This window comes from Python bivittatus, unplaced genomic scaffold (genome assembly GCF_059951505.1).
Source record: "Python bivittatus isolate LINGU-HERP-01145 unplaced genomic scaffold, Pbiv_v1 ctg000700_np1212, whole genome shotgun sequence".
Taxonomy (NCBI): domain Eukaryota; kingdom Metazoa; phylum Chordata; class Lepidosauria; order Squamata; family Pythonidae; genus Python; species Python bivittatus.
In genome coordinates, this window is record NW_028277098.1 from 36490819 (window position 1) to 36514805 (window position 23987).

A 23987-nucleotide genomic window follows, 5' to 3' on the forward strand; every position below is an offset into this window, starting at 1 on the left:
ATATGCTTTCTTAATAATTAATAGTGTATATAGCAAAGCCTGGTTTTGCCAGCGTAGATTCCCATTACTCTCCCAAATAAATTTAGTATGATTTTAAATGTAATATTCCCCTCTAAGGTATTTATGTATTTACACTGTATAAAAGGGAAAACTGAAAAAGGTAACAGATCTGCAGTGCAACCCTAGACCTATTTCTACAGAAGTGAGTCCCATTAAGTTTAATTCTCATGTTACTGAATATAGAACTACTAAAATATTCTTTATAAATCATTTATATCTGATGTGAGATAGAAATACTTTATGGGAATTATAATTTTACATAATTTTCTTTCTAAAAACATAAACAATTGTGAGGCAGTAATTTTGATGGAGGCCAGGATTTGTAAAGAGCTTGTGTGTGTTTCTGTGTCCTGAAATAAAGACACCTAGAAACAATTAAAAATAATATTTTAAAAATAAGCTGGTACCAATGCATAGCCAGAGACTTACAAAGAAAAATAATACATAATCACTTGGAAGTTATATTTATATAGTTATTTTTCCCCCGGTGATCAGTACTAACATATAATATTATACATTTGGCACTATATTTGCCATTGGTCCAGCAATTGGCAAAAAAATGTTAGGCATATTTTATTATTTATAAAAAATATTTAGACAGTAAGCTCACGTTGAATAATCAGGTCTACTGTATTCTGGAAACTCTTCAGCAGTAATACAGCTTTTTCATGTTCCATATGTACAAAACTGTGTCCATTTGCCTGCAAAAGACAAAATAGAAAAAAAGTGTTTTAGAATTTAGTAACCTGGAGCGTATAGTTTAAAGATCAACTGAAATCCCATAATATGGTATAATCCTTAAAAAAACAATACCACAGAATCTCCATTAGGGTAACTTTGAACCTCAAACATCTGTACAAATTTCATAGCATGTCATTAAGCAATCATCAACTTTATTCTGATGTCTTTCTCATATTATGCCATTACTTATCATTTGGATAAGTAATTTGTTCAGTTTACAGAAGCAAGTCCCAGCATTGTGCTCTCCATGTACTTCTAGAATTCCCATCAGCGTGCTCAGTTGTTCATACTGAGTTCTCTGTAAAAGATGGGGATAAGCAGCAAGGCATTCACCTTCTCGGATCCTGCTTCACTGGACTGGGGCCATCATATATGATCTAGTAATTGATTAAAGCTGTCAAATAACGGCAATAACAGCAGAGAAATCCAAGTTCAGCCACACAGTGCATCAATCAGCACAATGACACTGGTTGTTTCTTCATCAAAGAGTATTTGAAGAACATGCTGCTACTGGTGACCAAGTCAGAGCTTGTAATATAACAATTAATGAGTGATATGAACAACGATAAATTTCAGCAAGTTCTGCATGCACTGGTCTTGTAAAAAAAAAAAGAAAAAAAAGTAATTTGATGCTAGAAATGCTTTGCATGCAAGAGATAACTTATTTACTTAGTTCCATGGTTGTTTTCTATTGCTTCAGCAAAATCAACCAGATGGACTTGAAACTGCTGAAGCAACTTAAAAGCACTAAACAGATTGGTCATGGATATAAATTGAATTGGATTATTTATAGGATGCTCTATGTAGCCCACAAAGCTTTGAAAAAATAAAATCTTTCCTCATAATTGTGAACAATGGACACAACTGCACACATCTGGTGTTTGCTTCATTGTACATGCCATCCAGTGCTCGTCAGGCATTTCTGACTAGTAAGCAAGCTCTTAAATAATGTGTTTTGTTTCTGATCTATCTATCTATCTATCTATCTATCTATCTATCTATCTATCTATCTATCTATCTATCAATCATTAGCAGTAAAATACTGCTCATTCTTGAGGATAATGTACTCTGACATTTTAATCTACAATCAGAAGTATAGAATTTGCCCAAGTTTTCATTTAAGCAATTTTTAAATAATTAATGTAACCATCTCTGAAAGCTTTGGATTTGAATCCCTGAAGAATTTGGTATTTGTCATTCTCTAAGAAATTTGCTTTTAACTTGATAAGCAGAGGTGCTACTACATAAAGGAAAAGTCTGATATTTAAACTGAAAAATATGCTGGAAGGTAGTTGTTGTTTTCATATCAAGTCCTAAAACGTGAAGCTGATTTCAAGTACAATCTTAATTTTAAAAATATGCCATCTGGAGGATATTGGAATAAGGCAGAAGTCACTACTGCTGATGGTAATGTATTTCCTCCAGCTGTTTCCAAGTTCCGCCAAAAAAGCAGAGTGAGAATCAGCAGAACAACAACAAAGGCAGATAATGACTGGAGCAAAGAATTACCAAAGTCATACCGCACCATTATCAGACTATAGAAGCATTACTAATGCCAGTACAAAACTGGTCTCAGTTAAATAATCCTAGTAATTTCCCACTTCTTGAATCCCAACAGGCACTCCCAAAACCATTCCTACCTGTTATTCCAGGCTGGAAAGAGTTTGAATTCAGCACAAATTCTAATGTCTGATCAACTGGGTTTATGACTTTATGACTACTTAGGAACAGAATAAGCCAGGTCACAGAGTTAAACTTCTGAAGCAATTGCTTACAACATCTCTGTCCTATTCCAAATAGCCTTTATAGCACACCAACATTTAATATGCAACAAGCAGAAGCCAATCAAATGCTCAGTGTTAATGGAAAGAACCAATATGCTCTAAGGAAAGTTCCCCCACTCCCAAACTGTGTCGTCTGAATTAGGTAATAAGTCTAATCAGGAAGAGGGTTTTTTTTTTTTTTTTGGTTAACATTGTCATTTAAAATGTTGAGATATCCTATGCCTTTATCATTTAGGATAACTATTTGTGTAATAGGGAATTTAATTCTGAAAGCATCAATAATCTTAATTTACTCTAGAACTCTGTAAGACTTTGATTTTATTAGATTCAGCATCTACATGCAAATTTTAGCATTTTTATTGTAGCATTCTAAGAGCATCTGTAGCTGAAGCAGTCCAGTCATATTACTTGCATATTTGTTCATCTGTATGAAGAATATGAGTATGGGATACGTTTCATGCGTTATGCTTGGACAATCTCAACCATTTCTAATGATCATCACAATGAATACCATGTTTTGGAGGCCAAATCTTATTGTTTAATTTCTTCTTATGCATGTTCTAGTACAGAATTCCAATTTATATATACAGCTTCTACTCCTCAGCTTTGGTTTAGTAACAGTTTGGGGTATAATAGCACAATCTAAGTGTCATTGCTGTAGCACAATGTGGCTATTAGTTTTTAGTTTATATGTTCCCTATTCTCCTCCACTCCTCCCACATATTCCCATTCCCATAGTCTCTTGTGGTTTGAACAAACCACTTTTTGCTTTCAAAACTGGGCATTCAAATTCTGGCTTGGAGGCAAACTATACTGTAATTGATCAGTTTGCTAGCATGACAATTTATAGTTTGTTCAAATCTATAAGAAAAGAAAGAGATAATTGCAAAGAGAGGAGGAAATCAGTGAACTCAAAACCCATTCAAGGAAAAATGGGTTTTCACTGAAATAATCCTTAAGTTCAAGTCTGATCACCATGCCCGGATAGAAGAAGTTTGGTAAAAATAAATAGCAGAGGAAATTGTAATCCTTCCTTGGGTATCTTGAGTGTGTTAAGACAATCCACGTAACTCCTGGTTGGTGGATAGACATTATGTTGGCTTACAAAGTAGACTTTAGAGATCCTAACATGAGTACGCTTGAAGTAAAACTACATTGGTGGCACACTGTCCAAAATGTACTCAAGCTAACTAGTAGTATGACTTTATCATTAGCAGAGCACGCTTCATATGGTGTGGGTATAACTTAAGGCTGATAATTTAAACTTCCTCTTATTCAAAGTATTATGTGAAACCTTTGGCTGATCAAAGCCATAACATGAAATGAATAGTTTTGAATTATGGGATGTTTTGCATGAATATGGAGTTGAAGGTTGGTTGCCGAATGTGATAAGGCCAGTATATGATGAAATAAACCACGTGTGAGACTAAATAGAATGGTTAATAAGTGGTCCAACATTGAACACAGAGTAAGACAAGGGTAAAACAACCCATAGGTTGTTTGACATATTTTTGAATAAATTTATAAGGAATGTTTGTGGTTTGTTGGGGACATGAATGTACTTGTATTTTTATATGGATATGAAATTAAGGTGGTCATGTTTGACAGGGCCTTTGGAGTAAATGATAGCAAGTAATACATAAATAGTGAAAAATTAAAGCAAATAGCTGAATTTGTGTACCCTGGTAGAATGTTTACTAAAGATAGGAAGATGCTAGACATGGAAAATGCTGGTAACAGTGGGTTTTAAGTAGTCTGCTGAGAAAAATGAGTGTTTATAAAAAGAAGTAAATGTTACTTGGAAGTGAGTATTGGATATGTGGTAAGAAATATAAAAGTACATTGAATGCAGTGAAAATGGGTTATTTTAGAACTGTGTGGGGAAAACAAGAAAAGATAGAGTTAAGTAAAATTGGGCACTGAATCAGCGTGGATTGAATACAAGATTTAACTATCAATACAAAAATATGTAGAGATAGTTTGGGTTTATAGAGTGACTGAATTAGAAGTAATATCAAATTGCAAAACAAATATATGAAGGAATAGCGATATGTTGAGAGGAAGAGGAAAATCAAGAGAGTTATGGTTGAACGGAGTTGATGAGGTCCTCAAAGAAAGAGATGAAAGAAGAAAAGGCAATTTATGAACCAATGTACCGACGTGATAAAAGCAAGGATGGTTTACAAGATTAAAGTAGAATGCAGAAGTATTGTACAGTGAACAGCATTGATGGAAACTAGATTTAGCTGCTTACTGTTCTTTTTCTGCACTTTCCCTAATGCTCCTCCCTCCCTTCCTGTTTTTGTGTTTTCAAAGCAGTTGTTTCAATACCACAACCAATATGACAAAATACTATTCCAATGGGGAAAGATTTAAAAGAAATGTAACATTGATTTGGTCTTTGGTTCTTTTTTCTTTTTTTTCCAAATTCTCATCCTTTCTTTGATGAGTTTGATGCAATATACCAGTTCCCATTTAGTCTTTCATGGCATCTATCAATATATACAGAAGTGTCATTCTATTCAAACAAAGATGACCCTTCAGATAAAGAATACTATATGTATACGAGAGCCTTCTATACTCTTAAGAGTTCTTTTATTTATTTATATTGAGTTTATATGGCTACCCATCTCACAAATACAACTCTGTAATAACAAAATACAACACAGGTAGTCCTTGATTTACAACCATTCATTTAACAACTGTTCGAAGTTACAATGGAGCTGAAAAAAGTGGCTTATGACTGGTCCTTGCACTTACAACTGTCACAGTGTCCCCATGGTCATGTGATCAAAACTTGGGCACTTGGCAACTGACATGTATTTATGACAATTGCAGTGTCCTGGGGTCATGTGATCACCATTTGCACCCTTCCCAGGGGGCTTCCGACAAGCAAAGTAAATGGGGGAAGCTGGATTTGTTTAACAACTGCATGATTTGCTTAACAACAGTGGTGATTTGCTTAATGACCATGGCAAAAAAGGTCGTAAAATCAGGTGCGTCTCCCTTAATGACCACATTGCTTAGCAACGGAAGTTCCAGTCCTAATTGTGGTTGTAAGTCGAGGACTACCTATATATAGATTGTTATTAGATTACTACTTTTAATTGCATTGATTTATAGAGAAGGCTGTCATAGCAGGCAGTAACAGCTAATCAAGCTTGATTTTCAAAAAGCTAAGCAGATAAGATTTTATTAAAATTTATGTTAGATGGGAAGCTACTGGGAAATTCCAGACTGAGGAAATTAAATAGATGGCAAATTACTTCTGTATTGTCAAGAAAAAAATATGGGCATGTCCATGTAGTTACCAGTGATCAAGCTAGACTCAAAGAGTACAACTTTATAAGGTGGATTAGTGAAGATCTAAGTTATAATGCATTTAAGTTCTTACAGATACACTGAGATGTGTTATCGTTCTGTTCACAGGTAGCTGATGCCTTGCCTTACCCAGACACCTTAGCTTTAACTTTCCATTGTTTATAAAAAGGAGCTACAGTATGGGGAACTGCTCAGAATAAAAGATCTATTGCTTGGAGAGCCTGCTTCAACTCATTATTTGGGAATGTTTCTTAATGTCTGGTTTATATCTTGAAATTAGTGTTATTAGAATTAATATGCTGACCCATTCATTAAAATATAGCACTAGGAATTAACAAAAATTCTGTTCTGTAGCATGAATGATTTGTTCTCTTTACTGGTGTGTGTAAAATAAACATCTGCTTTTTAAATATGAATCCTAGTCTGAACTACTAATTTCTAGTTGCTTAGGAGAATTTGAAGAAATTGTTTCTCATACAGCAGTTAGAAAGTTTTCCCTAGTGCAGTCAAACAGCAACGCATTAATTTACAGTGCCTAACTGATCATGTGTGCATATCACATGGGTGTGCAAAGAGAGGATGCCCAAGAACAAATGGTAACGTATGCATTGTTAAATACATAGAACTATTGCTTTTGTATAACAATGAAGGAATTGAGAAGTGTAATAATAAATAGAGAGTCCACACACAAAAGATGTTTTTTTTAATTAAGTTAAATGTTGCTTTAACAAACAGCAAGAAAATAATTTAAGAGAAAGAGTACAAATTCCAGACAGATAAAAGACATTCAACAAAGCCTTGAATTACGTGTGCAAAACCTCAGAGGAATATTTTCTGGCAGCCAGTCTTATGCTGGCCTCCATTTGGTTTTTTTTATAAAGGCTGATGGTCCATCATGTTGCAGTAAGTGACCTTAAGTGCAAAAACATCTGTCTGCATGTCCCTTTCTCATTTCCTGATGGCCTAAATTTGATTTCCAAGCTAAGAATTAAAAACCTCTAATTTAGGCCACAGTTCTCCATCTATTTACTCCAGAGCAATCTTATGGTTTTTTACGGGGAATAACATTTGAAAATGACTTTTTGATTGGAAATGAGCAAAACTATTATTATTTTTTAATTATTATTCTATTTGATTTGATTGTGATGCAGTGCAAAGGGCTGACCACATTTTCTATCCAAGGAGTTTAATCAAAGGATCAGTATGTGATTCCTAAACATGCAGCATGGATAAACTGACACATGGTATATGGGCTGGAATGATTTACTTTACCATAAGCAAGCTTTCAGCCTTCCTTCTTTTACAGCTTTTCCCTGAATGTTAGAGGCAAGTGACTACAAAGACTCCAGGAAAGTATGAGAATGCTTAAGGATTCACTGCTATAATAGTACATGCTTCCAGATGGTGACACAAATGGAGGCAGCAAAAAAAAAGTTGATCATTTGGGGCAAAATTAAATTATAAATTGTAAGTTTCTCAAAAGCTTAAAAACACAAGAAAAATTAGAAGTACGGTGAACTTCAAACTTCGGAGCGTGAGGATGAGAAATATGTAACCAAGGCATCCAGGCCTGCTTGGTTCCACCCTGCAGTGATACCATTTTACTTCAAACTCACAAGATTGTCATGGACATTTATAATATTTGATGGCAACATGTTTTGATAAAGTGCAAGATGAAAATTTAAATGGAGGTATAATACTGATCCAACAGATCATATATGATCTCCTTCATACATAAGCCTAAACCATTGTCTTTAATAAGAATTGCATGCTGGTCGTCTGAATAACGGAGTATGATCCTTGTATACCACATATTCCATTTCCCTAAGATTTGTTCTTGAAAATATGTTGACTTGAAAAAGCTTCAATTATTTCTACTATGGGAGTTATTCACTCATTTGTCTTTTTTTTTTTTTTTTTTAAACAGAAGGTAGTCTTTGTAATGAAAAACGTCCTCGGTTGATGAGCTCTGTTAATGCATGAGGCAGGCAAAACAATGTATAGGCAAACTTTAAGCTTCCTTAACTGAAGCGTGTTGATGAAGCTTTGTAGTGGATTGGGTAAGTCAGTGTTTTGCTTAGAGACAAACAAATGGGATTTAAGAGAAATCCAATCCTTCATGTGCATTCGTGCCATCTGTAATAAGAACAAATATATTTCAGAACCTCAGTGCTAATTTTGTTTCACAGCAATTCTTATTAGGTTTGAATTCATTGCCAGACTTACCATGAAACCACCCCAGGTTTGTTGGCCACAAGTCAGGGTAATAACCAGTTTCTGAAATCTGAAAAAGGAAAGTATTGTGGCTGTGGTTTGGCTACTTTGCCACTGCCCACTTTATTGATAACTGGTACTTAAACAAAAGCAGTTTCTATTGAAAGCCTGAGACATCATCTGTATACTAAAGAGGACCTCTTATGCCTCACTTTTCACAACACAGATGCGCTTTTAAGTTGGGATAATTTCTGTCTTGCCCACTTACACACTGGATAAAGTGGATGTGAATTGCCACGGTGAAAATGGAATGCATTCAGGGCCCAACTACATGTGTTACAGCAGACCTGTTTTTTTAATTTAAACACCATTTTGCCCAGCAAACATATACAAGAAATGAAATGGGGTAGGAAAGGTTCACAGTCCACACATCTCAGGAGGGTAAGGGAAGCCAAATTTCACTTCTTGCACCCTTTCTGGAGTCCTGTTTCTGAGCACTTCTCTCCTGGCTGAACCTATTTCCAATATTAGAAATCAGATGAAACTAACTTGCTTGAGGGGACCAGTTACAGTAAGTAGCTGACATCTTCCCTCATTTTATTTAGGAATGGGCAAATTTAGACCGAAATGAGTGTTCATTTTCCCATCCATTACTAACAGCAGCAAATATTAATTAAAGAGTCCCCAGGAAGCCACATATGGTGTAAAAATCTGGATATAACTACATTTGTTATGGCAGTTATGAAAATCTGGTTATATTTGTCTTAGAAAAGTGTAAGCAAAAACATTCCACGAAAGGACCAGTTTATTATTCCCATAAGCTTACGTATAAAACTAACAATTTGCCATATGGTTTCAAAAGTTGCAGACAATAACAAAGTAAGATTTCAAGATTTTATAGTGTCCATTTCTGGAACAGCCAGTGAGTCATTTTGCATGAAAAGTTTACTGAGGAGTAAATGTTCATGCTCAAATGACTCTTAGTCTGCTAATTCATTGTGTGAACTGGACCCAACGGATGGCTTATTATAATCTTAGCATAAAGACAAGCTTGTATTCATGCATATTTATCAACTGTACTGTTCAGTTGTAATGTGCATGTGTGAATGATCCATTATAGATTAACAACGACAAACAGAACTATCATTCCATGGCAGTTGAAACATACTAGTTTGAATTGGCTAAATGCATGAACTACCACTTATCAGATGATGGATTTAAATATGACTCTTCCCAAGGGCTCTTATATAACCAGATAGATAGTGAATAATAATTGAACAAGTATAAAATGTATTTTAAAGCATGCTGAATGTGTTGCCCCACAAATGAAGTAGAATACTCTGGCCCTGTTTTGTTTGGAAGATTGATGATTCCATGCCAATTACACTTCAGGCCTCTCACTCTACAGCACTTACACAAGAGAGTAAAGGATCATTCTCTATATTCGTTTTGGTATAACAAAATCATTAGGAAATTTTATTTCAATTATTTCTCACTATGAATATGTCTTCTAAATGTAGAAAGGTGCCACGGAAAAGAGGCCACCATGGAAAAGACCTTTCTCCTTCTGTTTCAGTCTGACCTCCAAAACAAAACAAAACCCTAAGGCAAAGAATCACCTGAAGACCTTAGTATCCGCAGAAAAGGAAACAGGTCATATAGAAGAATGCACTCCACAAGGTAGACAATAATTCAACACTTGACCCACTCACTCAGTAGACAGGACATGCTATTAGAAACTTTTCTTCCCTTTTCTGTGCTCTGCTTTATTCTACATTCTTTACCAGCTTTTTTTTTTTTTGGGTAGAAGTCAGGTCTTTTAGCCAAAATCCATAACTGATAGATTTCAGCAGCAATTATTGCTGTGTTTCTGACAAAGGATCATACATACTGTATTTATATATTTATCACTTTTTTTATATCACTTCTTCGTAAGACTCACATAATACTCAGTTAGCAAACAAAAGATCTAACAATGACTTAACCATATCAAAAATGAGCATGGAAACCAAGTCTAAAGTACAACAAAACACAAAACAAAGCCAAACCTGAGAACCCAATGTGATGTGGAGAAGAGAGTGTACAAGTTGGCAGTCATTTTCAATCTAGAATGCCTCTAGTCACGATCAAGAAGGAATTGCATCTGAAATGTCTAAAATTATCTGCAAAAGGACCCTTGATAGTTTAAAATGTGTAAAGTTTACGTGATGGCAGAATTCACTATGATTTAGGTCTTAACTGAATGTCATCAATACGGCTCCTGAAAAACATATAATGAAAATTCATGCCAAGTATGCTGTTTTCAGAACAGTTACTTTTAAGCTGTAAGCAAATAATATTTCAGAGATATGCTGATGTGGAGATATTTTTACCATGGATACTTTATACGTGTCTTTGTGTACTATGGCAAGATTGAAATTAAATAAATAAATAAATTCAAGAAATCCTATGATTTCCATTATTATCTGTGTGATATGCATTATCTGTGGTAAGATACTGACCTAATTTCAGCTTCTTAACATTATAATTATATTGCTTCAAGCTGTCATGATCAAACATTTATTTTCCATCTCCTGCCCAGATTTTTAAAAATAAGACAGGAAGTTACACTAAGGGATAAATAAAAATGTTCTGAATCTGTAGTAAACATGTTCTCTTCATACCTCTCTCAGTGTAATGGTGGCAAAATATATAAGCAAAGAGAACATACATCTACTGTGATGATGCCCCAGGTACAAATAAAATAGCCTTTTGCTTTGCACCACCTCATAACTAAAGGCTGCCCTTCCATCACCAGCATTCAAATGCTCTGCAGAATAATAAGATCTTAAGTGCCTTCCTAAAGAGAGAGAGATTATTGGCATTCTGTTTCCTTAGGAGGGGCAGGCTCCACTCTGCTCACTTTACACGTAATGGGAATCCTTGACATATCCTCCCAGAAAAGTATGCAGAAGGTGGCCTGAATCTTGCCAGGGAATATGGTCCTGTAAATACCCAGGAGTCAACCCATATAGAGCTTTACAGGTGATAACCAGCACTTGGCAAATAAATTCCAATGTACCAATAGTATCATTAGTGTTAGTGTAGAGGGCAGAGAGAATGGTCTTGAGGGACAGGAGGAAGAGCCACTGCCAAGGCAACCATCAGTTAAACAAAACCCTGACTCCTGGGTAGAACTGTAATGTATGTAAACATCTCAGACAAGCCCCCCCGCCCCCGTTTACACAAAGATAAATGGAGAGAGGGGAGAGGCGCATTCAGACTTGCAAGGATCTGTTACTATAACTTTAAAATAAAAGTAATATTGGTCTACATGACTTTGGTTTCCTAGTCTGGTCTACCTTGAAGGGCTGACAATTACATTGTTAAAGCTGCTACCCCCAGTTAGCAAATAAGCAGACAAGACCAGTGTTAGCTTCCAAGTCATCTTCAGAGGCAATCCAATATTAAGTGTGCTGCAGTGGTCTAACCATGAGGTGATGAGGACATGAGTTGCTATTGTCAGGGCCTCCTGGTCCGAAAAGGCCAACAACTGGCACACCAGCCGAAACCGGGCAAAAGACCTCTCTGGTTATGGCCCCCACCTCCTGGTCTAGCAGGAACCATGAGGCCAGGAGGATCCTCAAATTACAGACCAACTCCCTTAGTGAGAGTGAGACCACATGCAGAGTCAAATTTAGATCAAGCTAGATCAACCATCAACAAACAGCAACTTTGTCTTGCAAGGATTTAATCTGAGCTTGTTCTGATCCATATGGCCTTCATATCTTCGTCGTCCAAGTTAGGACATTGACTTCCCTGGTCCTACATCCCCAGCTGAAATTGTACTTTTAGTTTGGATTAAACTAAAAATACATAAAATGCAAGAAAACCCACAGCCTCGCCCAATTTATACAGTGCAGATGATAAACAAGGGAGCATCCTGCTTATTACCTTTCCTTTTTCTTTGTACTGGGATTGCTAGAAAGATTTGCTGGGATTGCAGAAAAAATGCTGCAGAGGAAGAGAGAGGTAGGAAAGAAGCAGCAGAGTAGAAAAGGCTAAATTACCAACTGCTTCCTCTTCCTGCAACTTAATTTTTCCTTCACCTATAAATCCTGGCCTCTTCTATATATATGCTTACATACATATACTTACCAACAGGTCTGCCACTGAATTCTAGATCCATTTTGATAGAAATTGAGAGGCCAAATTCACAAAATGCCATGTATCTTAAAATCACCTCTTTATCTAAGCCTACCTGTATTATCATTATATGACAATGCTGGTAATATTAAAATAACTTAGACAAATGTAGAAAACAAATGTTGAGGTTTTGGTAGTTTATTTTTATTACAAATTCATATTCATATTTGTTAAAATTGATTTATGTATTTATTTTTCTCTGTAGATGCCAACGTAGGACACTGCTCTAATTACTGGGAAAGGGAATGAATGAGGGAAAGAGAAGGATTCAAAGAGTGATTGCATTTGAGTAATAAAAAAGAAAATGAGTGTAGGTGTGCAAGATATATGGTATATGATAAGCATGTTTAAGAAAAAATCAAGTGCAAGAGAAGCTTAGTTTTGTTATTCCCTTAAAATATGTTTCCACTGACAAAGAGACATGCCACATATAAAAGTAAACCAGATCCATACCAATGACCATATCTGTAATATAAGATCAGTGACTTGCAGTGAATACACATTCTGTGAAGTATCTTCATAGGGCAGATCACAAAACTCAGACTGCCTCATCCTATAGAAATCTGCCTGTCTATCAACATCTTCAACAAAATGTTTAGCGCTTAATGTTCCAGTGCCATCAAAGTTGTAGCTGATGATCACCATAAGTCACAATCTTCTTGCTGATAGGAGCAGAACTGTGGAATATCTGGGATATATATATATTGCCACATATTTCTAACAAGCAATTAAGACAATTTGTTTCAGTCTATCTTTGGCAATTTTGAATAATTATTTTTCACTAGGACATCATTTTATCTTGTATACCTTTAGTATACAATATTTCTTCTTGCTGTTATACAGAGTTATTGGTTATATTACATAAATGGCTAGAAAACTAGTTCAGTGCTTGTACAGAGCACATATATTTTGCTGTAGCAACAATGATCCAAAGATTCTGTGTAATCAATATATACCTGAGCTTAAAACTGTGTCTTCAAACCGAGTTGGAAGGACCAGCTCAGCAAGAGAGGAGAGGTGAATATTTTACATATATGCCCAATGATCTTAGTCACTTACTGCAAAGAGTTACTTCTTTTTCTGAGTAACTAAAGAGTATTCTAATTCCCATTATAGAAATACAGTACTACTTTATGTCTAACACTGCTAAATACGGAAGCCCATTCACATCAACTTTTTCTTTCATATGCTGAACCTTGCACAATTTTACTCAATCTGAACAATTCACTAAACATCTTAGTACTTTACAGTCTGAATCTAGCCCACATTAGGTGAGGAAGTTCTGTTAAATCCAACAGTATCAATGCTGTGCTGGTAATATACTGACTTGGAAATAAGTCTTACTGCCTTAATTGGTAGTTATGCTTAAGCATGCATACTTAGGAAATAAGGACTAATTGGCTTAAATCCAAGCATATTCATTTAGCAAGCACGTCTGACAGCTATCCAGCTCAATACACAGAGGACAATTCTTTTACATTTAGTAGTTGAAAATGTATAAATGGTGGTAGATATCAGAAGTCCTGATTTGGAAAAGGGTTTTCAATTAATTGCTTATTTATTGCAAATGGTTAAAAGGCACAAGAATCCTCAGCAATTTCCCTGGACAAGTTTTAAGAATCCATGATCCAATCAGCTTAAGAAGCACTTATACTGATGCTCTTTTCTGGTATGAATAGAGAATGGCACTATGCCCTAGAAATTAAAATAAAATTGTGCCCTGACATTTGCACTGTAGTTGCATTCCTCTATAGTGCAAACTTGTGGGGAATTAACACAGGATTGTGGTGGCAGGTATAAACCCACAGGTTGGGTGGACATTTAAATGTCTTACAAAGTGGTTATTACCACAGAGAACATCTTGAGTGCAGGCTGGCTTTTTAGAGTTTTACAAGGAATAGACTCAATCAGGTAGCTGGACAAATTATAGACGATTTTTCTTTTTCTTTTTTTTTACAAAAATTACTTATGCTTGATTTAGAAGTATGAGTTCACGCTTACAATAAGAACCATTCAAACTCTTCAGTGCTCTGATACTGAAGAACAATAAACAGTAAAAAATAAGTAGGCAAAAAACTTAAACAAAGGGGGGGGGAATCCAAACCTCTCCTTTTATTTGGAACAGCAGACTACGGTATAGAGTTTGAAGGTAATTGTATTTTGGATACAATAAAATCCAATAAGGATTTATCCCTGTGCTAGCATGAATATTGTATAACATAAGCTAATAAATAAAAATTAATACAGCTCCCAATTTTTTTGTTCATACTGAATCTCATTATAACCTACAGAGGAAATCAAATCCTTTACTAAAAATTATTCAGCTCTTTCATCTTATCTTCAATGTTATTACTGGGTAGTCAACTAATACAGAAAAATCATTGGGTGAATCCTGCTCTAATTCTGCCTTTTTAAAAAAAAGATTAGTTATACGTAGGTGTCTCTTCAGCCAGCTTCACATTCAGGAATAAAATACCAAGTTCTATATGTAAATAATATAGTTTTTAGTTCATAATGGGCAAGCCTCACATTGATAAATCACTAACACTAATAATGAATATTTCTATCTAGAACATACTATCTCCTTCAAACACCCTGCTTCCTCTCTCTTCTTCATACCCAGCCAACAACAGTCCATGTCTACTTGTGAGAGTAGCAATTCTGTGCAGATTGCCAGCATTATAGCACTTGAATCTTAGTCTCAGGCTATTTGAACCTTATTTTGGGCAGGCAGAGAAAAGTAGAATATGACAGCATGCAGATGGGCAAGGATATCTGCAGTAAAACCATGCTTTCATGATGTAACAGTTCCCACTTACCTGAATAATCTTATCACCAGGCTGAAGCAGGTTGGATGCTGGTCCGTCAGGCTGAACCCTAGTAACAAAGATACCCTATAAGTCAGAAGTAACAGAGGTTAGACAACTGTTACCGAGGATTTGCTAAAGGTTTCTGTATAAATTAAATCAATGACTGCCATAATAATAACAAAAAATGATTACTACAATAATGGTAAGCAACCTCCTTGTTGATTTTTAAGATTCTCTATAAGCTAACAATGGCTGATAACTTAGGAGGTAGAAACATGACATCAGATAACCAGAAAAAATAGCCAGTCTATAAAAGCTATTGTTCAGATATACATCAGAGTTAATGTATTGTTTTATTGGATTGGAAGCCACATCCTCTGAAACTCTATCACACATGTTTATGTTTTCTGTGTTAAGGCATCTTTCTCAGTCTCCCACAAAATGCAACTTACAGGTTTATATCACATTAGCTACTACTGTATTGTCTTGCACAATATCTATCCCCATAAAACAAAACAGTATCTGCAAAGATTTTGTAATATTAAACTGTATTCTTGAATTAACATGTGGAAGAAACAGGATTTCAAGAAATATCTCTTGGAGCTAAATCAGAATGTACAATGGGACTAAAGAACAGACCAGATCCTTCTTGTAAACTGAAATCTTGTTTGCTATAATAACATTTTCAAAATTTCACGGAAAGTTGAAGTACATGTTGAAATGGCAAGGAAAAGTCTGTATATCTCGCCACTGTCTCATTACTGCAGAATGTACATTCAGATAAGGACCTTCCCATTTGTTTAAATTTGCTAATGCAAAAAATATAGGCACTTGTCTTAATAGAATGTTACAAATGCGTCAAATAAATATTAATGCAGCTACATATATGCAACACCACTTTCACCAAAGAGTCTAAATGCCTAATTGAATAAAAGACAATAGCTAAAGAACCAAACACATTTAGGAGAAAGGGGGAAAAAACTCTAAAAAGATCTGAAACTATTAATGAAAAACTCCAAGTTTGAACACTTAAAAACAAATTAAACATAAAGAAATTGCAGTTAATTACTTCACCCATAAGTTATATGTTTCAATTCCTAATGGACTGTTAAGGATTGAAAACTCTTACATTTTTGAAAATGTAACATATTACCTTATCAGAAGGTTTGAATGGGTTTCCTTGTCCACTTATTCCTCCACTGATACTAAATCCAAGGCCTGGATTCTTTTCTATCCTTACACAAAACTATATATAAAAGACACAAAGTGATGACTACATTCTTGCATTAAATTAATAATAAAAATGTGTGCTCCTCTGATTATTGTGCTGTAATTACTGTTATTTTAGTAAGACTGCTCTTGGTGACCTTTATTCATTATTTAAGAAAATTATTTCTTAGTGTAATCCTCTGCATTGCTATATATAATATATTTCATCATCCTTATTTATTTAATGAAAGCTAGAAACATGATACATTGTACAGAAATACTGAAAACCTAGACATCAGGAGCAAGGGGTGTGCAAAACCCAGCATTCCTGAGAACTCTGGAGCATTCCTTTTCCCTAACAAAGCATTTCAAAACCTCTTCCTGGGCCATGGTCTTTTGAGGTTCAGCAATTTCCAGAAAAACTCCTCTGAACTGGAAGAAATTCAGTGTTCTGGTTTGGAGGATTTATTTTTGGAACCTGTCAAACCCTTCCAGAATGGCAAAGAAAGGGAGCAGAATATTCTAGGCTCCTGAATCAGTGAGTTTTACACATTTCTATCAGAAGTTGTGGTTGCACACTGTTCAGTGCTAAACTGTAATTTCTTAAAATTACAAATCTGATTTAAACTGTATATTTTAAAAACATCGACACTGATAATTTAAAATGTTAAAAATTTCAACATTTAAAAACTTCAACATGAAATTAGATAAAATTCAGTTTCATGTTTCTATTCTGACAAGCTGAAAAAAAAGACTAAACATCTCCAAGCCCACAAGATGTGTTGTAATTTGTCTTGTTGTCGTTGTCAAAGAAAGCTAGACAAAGGTTGCTTCCTCAACTAGACACTTAGTGTGAAACCACTGCAGTGTGATATGACACCATTTTGACCTTCCCTCAAATCCTTTTACAACTTTTACCCACATGATGTTCTGTGACATGCTCACCTGTTCTGGATAACCATCCATACTCCTCTGCCCTTTAGTTTGGATGACACACCTCCCTGCTTGTGGTGGCCGAGAGCTCTGAGAAGGAATCTGTATTGGCAACGGTGGCTGATACTGCTGGATTGTGACTTTGTTCATGTTGCCCTCGTATGGCTGCTCTCGGCTACGATGCTGTAGACTTTGTGATCCCATCAGAGTCTGGATATGGCTACCTGCCTGTGTATAACATCAATCCATTAGACGAGTAATTTATACAATGATAAAAAGGAATACATAAAACTTTTATACAAAAACAAACCTTATGTTAGTCTTCAAAGGTCAAGTGTTAACTCTAGCTCCCATCAGCTATAATTAAAAATAGTATCATGCATTTATTCATTTAAAAATCCTTCAATTACACTTGAAACTAAATGAGCAGAGAATCACAAAACGGAAGCACTGCTTTTATTACTTATGTACTATGCTCAACTTTTTTAAAAAAAAACTTGTAATCTTTATTGGCGTCCCATGTAAATGTTAGTGCCATATAACTTTATCTAATTTAAATAATTAGTTCATTCAAAATAAGAGAGGAACCAATTGCTATTTAAGATTCTGTTTAATATCTATTAGCTTAAATTCACTAGAATTTCCCAAATTTGAATGTAACTTTGGGGATTCTGGTTGGTTTGGAAATAGATATTTCTGTTTTCTTCAAATGATATACGTCAATAGGTAAATCCAAGGTCTGAATAAGTCTTAAAGCATGGATCAGTATTACATTTGAACTGAGTCAGTGTGTAAATATGCTGCCAACTGTAGTTTTTCATATATGAAAAAAACAGCAAACAAATAACATGAGCTTCAAACTTTGCTCTACCTACACTTTAATGTATTAAAAATCAAATCATGTCACAGGTGTCAAACGAACTACAACTTTAAACACATTTATTGTAGTTTGAGTCACTGAACAAGTTGGATATCTAAGTCAGTTTAAATTGAAAAGCTGCTACCAAATGTGTTCCTATCCCAGCTACGAATACAAAATTTGACCACTAAAATTTGAACTTCCAGCCAATTATATTTACTACCAAGTTGCAGTGACTTCATTTGGACTGGGAGAAAAATAACATCTATATTAAACATCTTCAGCAGGAGTAAAATTATTATTTTGTTAGAACAAAAACTTTAAGTATAATCCAGACAGTTGCATTGAAAAGTTCATCCCAATGATACTAGGAGTTAAGAACACTATTATGTAACTATGCAGGTAGTCCTCACTTACTGACTGCAATTGGGACTGGCAACTCCATCGCTATGTGATGCAGTCATAAAGTGAAACATCATGTGACTGCACCTGACTTGCGACATCAGCTCCAGCTGTGGTTAAGTGCAATGTCATGTGACCATGACTTGTGGCTTCCTGCTGGCTTCCCTATTGACAGCTATGAAGGTTGCAAATGGTGATCGTATGACTGTGGGACACTGAGACCATCATAAATGTGGACCAGCTGCCACGGGCCCAAATCATGATAACATAACCGCGGAGATGCTGCAACAGCCACAAGTTCAGGGATCAGTCATAAACCTACTTTTTCAGTGCCATTCTAACTTAGAACAGTCGCTGAATGACCAGTTGGTAAACGAGGACTACTCATATATCACAAATACCAATGAAATTAGGAACATTTTACTTTTCATGAATTATGTCATGCAATATTCATTTACATTGTTCATATATGGTGCTGCAAGTTTGGAAACCAGGATTTCATATATATAATTATTTATATAAAATATATAATATATATCATTATTTACATAAAATCCTGGTTTTAAAATATATTTACTGGTTTTAAAGTATATTTAAAAATATGCATTATTCATATATATTTAAAATATATATGAATAATGTAAATTATGGAAGATATCTGCTTTTAACATTTGGCCTATATTTGAGTCACTAGGAATTTTAATTTTTTTTTGTATGCATTTTAATAGTTTAACTTTTAAAAAATATTTTGAAGTCAGATGATTTGCACATTTGAAATCTTCAGTTGGTAAAAGAGAAATAAGATACTCAAGGTCAAATGCAACGAGAGATCAGCTCTCCTAAAACTGGATGCTAAAAAATTTATCAACTGACAGTGATAGGTAAATAATTTTTAAAATTCATTTTCTCATCAATTTTAATAGATTTTGTTTTGCAAACCTTTATATTACTGTAACTTAGGTATCCATGATAGAATCTACTGTATAAATGAGCTAAAACTCTTTTTTTCTCAGAAAAACAAAGTGAATTAGTCTGATTGAGATAATAATTTCTATTGTTTTCACTGATCTTATTTTTATTGTCTATATTCTCCTAACATCTTCTATAAAGTTAATCAGTGTAAGCTTGCACTCTTTTATTGACAGCACATTTCAAATTATTGTCAAATAGTATAACGAATAATATAAGTTAAATAAATTATGCCATGGGACTAATAAATTAGTAAACAACATAAATAAAAATGTAAATGCCAGTAGTCATGGTTATGACTGGTTATGAAATTAGAAAAGGGTGAAACAAATGGTGAGCTTTCTTTCCAAACCCCTTTCTTTAAATGTATTTTCCCATTTCACATAAATACACAGGAATATGTATTAGATCAGGTCAAAATCCATCATCCTCCAGCATTTTTTTTCTCACAGTGCCAAAGCATTCCTTGCAAGCAGGAAATGGAAACTTACCCTCTCCTGCCATTGTTCCCTTGCAACTGCTATTTGGAGGTATGCTACTCCTAATCTGGAGGTAACATGAATGGTCCTTGACAGATGTATCCTCCAACAATTTATCCAAAGTCCTCTTCAAACCACCTAAGTTAGTGCCATCATATTGTTTCGTGGTAACAAATTCCACAGGTTCAGCTTAGCTATGGCTATTGTATCAGTACTATGATTAACGCTAAAAATTTTAACTTGGGCTCATTCACCAATTTCGAATTCTAATTTCAAAACATGCCTAACATGGAATTATCGTGACTATATAATATTTAACCATGTTTAAATGCAATTGAAAAATGTGCAATGGAGAAAGTTCATAACACTATGTTCAGTTCCTAGACTCATAACTTTAGCTCTGAGATCACTGGCAAATATCAGATTTGGTCTTGTTTATTTATATTATTTCAGCATTCATTGTTTGCAACATACGTTACCTTTTTAGTAACAGTTTCTGGTGGTACATCTCGCCTTCCAAGAGGATATGGATTCCATTGGTTGCCAGTAGAAATATCTTCTTGTCCATTGTCTAGAATGCTGCTTTGTTGTGATGGGGTCTATTTTTAAAATGTTGATACATTATTTAGTCAGAATAACACAAATACCCTTTTTTGATTTACTTGTATTAATTACTTTATAATACTATAGACACAATACCTTTCTTGCAGTTTACTAATACACACACACACACACACATTAAAAATAATATATTTTTATAGGTTGTTGAAAAATTGGATAAAGACCTTAACACACTTCCAAAGTATACAGAGAAGCTTCCAATATCTGATTATTTCTACTGTACAAAGATGGTTAAATACAGTTAAATACGGTTAAGCATGGCTTGGTTTCCATTTCTAGATACTTTATGACAGGCATTTGTACTATCAGAATGGAAAAAAAAATAATCAAATTCTCTCTCCCATTCAAAATTTAATATCAGTATGGAACTGTAATTAATTATTGCAAGGATTGTACTTAACAATGTAGTCTTTGCTGTCCCATATTAACTTTTATTTTATAAATATGAAAAGACTGGTTTAATTAGAGGAAGAGATTAAAAAAAGAGATTACATGATAAGCATTAGGATAGGTGAATCATTTCTGGATTTAAGACTTCTATAACTAATTTTAGATGCACCAAGGAAACAACTGTCTTGCAGGACCATAATACTGTAACTGTAATATGGTATAATGGCCCCTAATGTCCAGAGAATAAAAACATTTGGAGTCTCATATACAGGTGCTTTTACTGCAGTTGTCTGCATGAAAATATAATGTTCAGGATAATAAAATAATCATAGGAAGAAATAAACATATCCAGATTAAAAAGACATCATAAAAAAGTTAAATGAACTTTGCCAGAGTCAAATCTTTTTTTTTTTTTTTTTGCAGCCACAGAATTTTATATATCAGAAAAAGTGCCTCAGGCACTCTTTATAAAACATTTAATTAAAAAACTATATGTAGGTAGAGACTGCCAACCACATGAGCCTTGAAAAGATACAACTGCTTTACAGTTTGAAAACAGATGCTTTGTTCAAGCTAATGCACATTGTGTAACATTTCTTCTGAATGCCTTGTACAGCCCTAAAAAATATTAGGAAAACTTATCCATACAGGATGGTTTTTCCCCCCCTTATCTTTAATGAATTCATCTTCATTAGAGATTTTTACATGGAGACTTGATCGCCACTTTATTAAGTGAACCTTTTAATCAAGGAATGTCCAATTCACAGGAAGATCAGCTGATGACTGAAATTAATGATTAGCTTAAACTCCTCAAAGTATTATCAAAACATCTTATTATGCATATTTTGATTGCTTGTAAAGAAGCAATCAAATGCTGTTTAATGACACACTCATTTCCTTTCTTTAGTTATAAATAATCTTGGCATTATCAGCCCTACTTGGCAGAGGCAAAAAAAAAGAAAAAAAGAATGCACATTTTTTATGCTTTAAAGGTAGGGGACAATGAATCATGGTTAATGTATTTAAGTCAAATCCTATAAAGTTTCTAGTAAATCTCTAATCCAAAGGAAATCCTATGCCATTACTCTAGAACATAGATTCTTATTCTATGGTTGGAGAAAACCCTTAGCAACAACAAGCTGGTATGAATCCAGTGACTGCATTTACAGGAATATCTAGATCAAATTTCAGTTTGAGGAGGTAAACAAGAGCTTGCAACGGGGTGTAAGTATTCTTCTGTTTGCACTGTATTCATACACACCATGGTCTTAGTTAAAATTGGATTAATATTTTCCATAAAGAGGAGAGAATCAGACTAAGACCTTAGAATTATATTACATGAAAACTACATAAAACTGTGCAATTTAAGCAACAATTCATTAGTTATTCTAATTTCCAGTTCATAGATAGAAATGCAAAATCAGCTAAATGATACAAAAAGAAGATATATATCAGTGGAGAAAAAGAAGTATTAATATATATGACAAATGTACATAGTTTTGCAATTTGTTGGCTTTGATGTGCCAGATTATGACAAATCACGACACTAAAGCAAGACTGGTTATTGATTAGTTATTTCAATGCCAGGATCCACTAGCCCATTTCAGCAATACCCTTCAATACACTGAGAAAAAGAACATATGTCTGCTCACAACAGATTGACTGTTAAAAAAAAAATGAAATAAAATGAAAGGAGATTATTAGTGTTGCTAATTATAGAAAACATACAGAGAGGCATCAGTATCATAGGTATCTGCAGTGATGCAAAGTGGGTAAGGGACAAAATGTGCATGGTGGTATCATGATACAAATCCCATTACTTGTGTTCAGTGTCAGGACACACATACGAAAGGGTACTTTATAATTTGAATCCATTAATTCATATCCTCTGTTCAGAGCCATTTTTTGTTGACTTGTGTGCACTTTAACATGTTAAAAGCTTTCTGAATCTGGTAATATCTTTTGGAATACCATTTACACAAACACGAAAGAAGCCTATTTGTTTGTGATCAAGAAACTGAATGGATTAATTTGAGCTTCATTCAGAACAATTCTGTAAAATGTTGTGGGATATATCCCATCTGGATTTTTAAAAACACATGGGCTTATATACAACATATAGCTAACTCTATAGCAATCTACATAAAGAAACACACAAATACAATAAAAGATGTGAGCAGGACATAGTACATCTGACATTTTTCTTGAGTTAAGACTGTATGTTAATCAATCAGGCCCCAGAATGCATATATGTAGACTCTGATTCCTGTAATGCCATCTTAAATTTAAAAAGTTTGTGATTAACTTTTGGTAATGTTAGATAGCTGTATCATACTAATGCCACTGACATCCCTAAGCATCGACAACATGAAACATAACTCTCAGATTTTTCTGGTTAACATATGGAGAACATCAGTCTGCAGGAAAAGAGCAGAAAGCAGCATGACAGAGATGTGGTGAGCCAAATCACTTGGAGAAGCAAAGAGGTTACATAGGCAAATTATGTTTAACTTTGCTTTTTGGATTGCTTTTGGGACACAAGCATGAATAATAGAAATGAGCTAAAAAGGAAGAGGAGTGTGGAAGGGTATTAATTATGTGATGTTTGATATATGCAAGCTATCTCATACTTACTTTCGGTAGAGGTAGCTCTTGATGCATTTGGTTTTCAAATTTAGATTTAGTCTGCAAGTTTAATGTCATGCTTCTGCCCGCATGCATTGCTGACAAACCTCCAGAGCGCAGCATGCCAAGGTTAACAGTGTTGTGTTTATAAGCAGCAGTCTGAGTAGGGGAAATAACAACCACGTGACAAGATATGAACACACATGCTTATTCAGAAAAAATATTGCACATATATGATTTTCACATAGTCTCAATTAAAGCAAACAAACAATACCAAGAAATAAGGAGCTTACTTATGCATGCACTGTGAGACAGAAGCACAGAGAGTGCTAGTTGTACATAAAATGGTTACCATCAAAAGACACTGACAAAAAAAAGCAAACAA

General features: G+C 34.6%; 1 protein-coding gene across 1 annotated transcript in view; it reads right to left on the reverse strand.

The window, feature by feature from the left end:
- Nucleotides 1-322: 322 nt before the first annotated feature.
- LRRC7 (leucine rich repeat containing 7) overlaps nt 323-23987 on the reverse strand; it is a 128196-nt gene continuing 104531 nt past the window's right edge. Inside the window, exons 20-25 of the mRNA XM_088153812.1 lie at nt 23612-23761; nt 20446-20565; nt 17270-17485; nt 16269-16361; nt 15125-15199; nt 323-761 (exon numbers count right to left, since the gene is read on the reverse strand). Of these exons, the coding sequence (XP_088009938.1) occupies nt 654-761; nt 15125-15199; nt 16269-16361; nt 17270-17485; nt 20446-20565; nt 23612-23761 (762 nt within the window). The 3' untranslated portion in view covers nt 323-653. The remainder of the gene's footprint in view (nt 762-15124; nt 15200-16268; nt 16362-17269; nt 17486-20445; nt 20566-23611; nt 23762-23987) is intronic.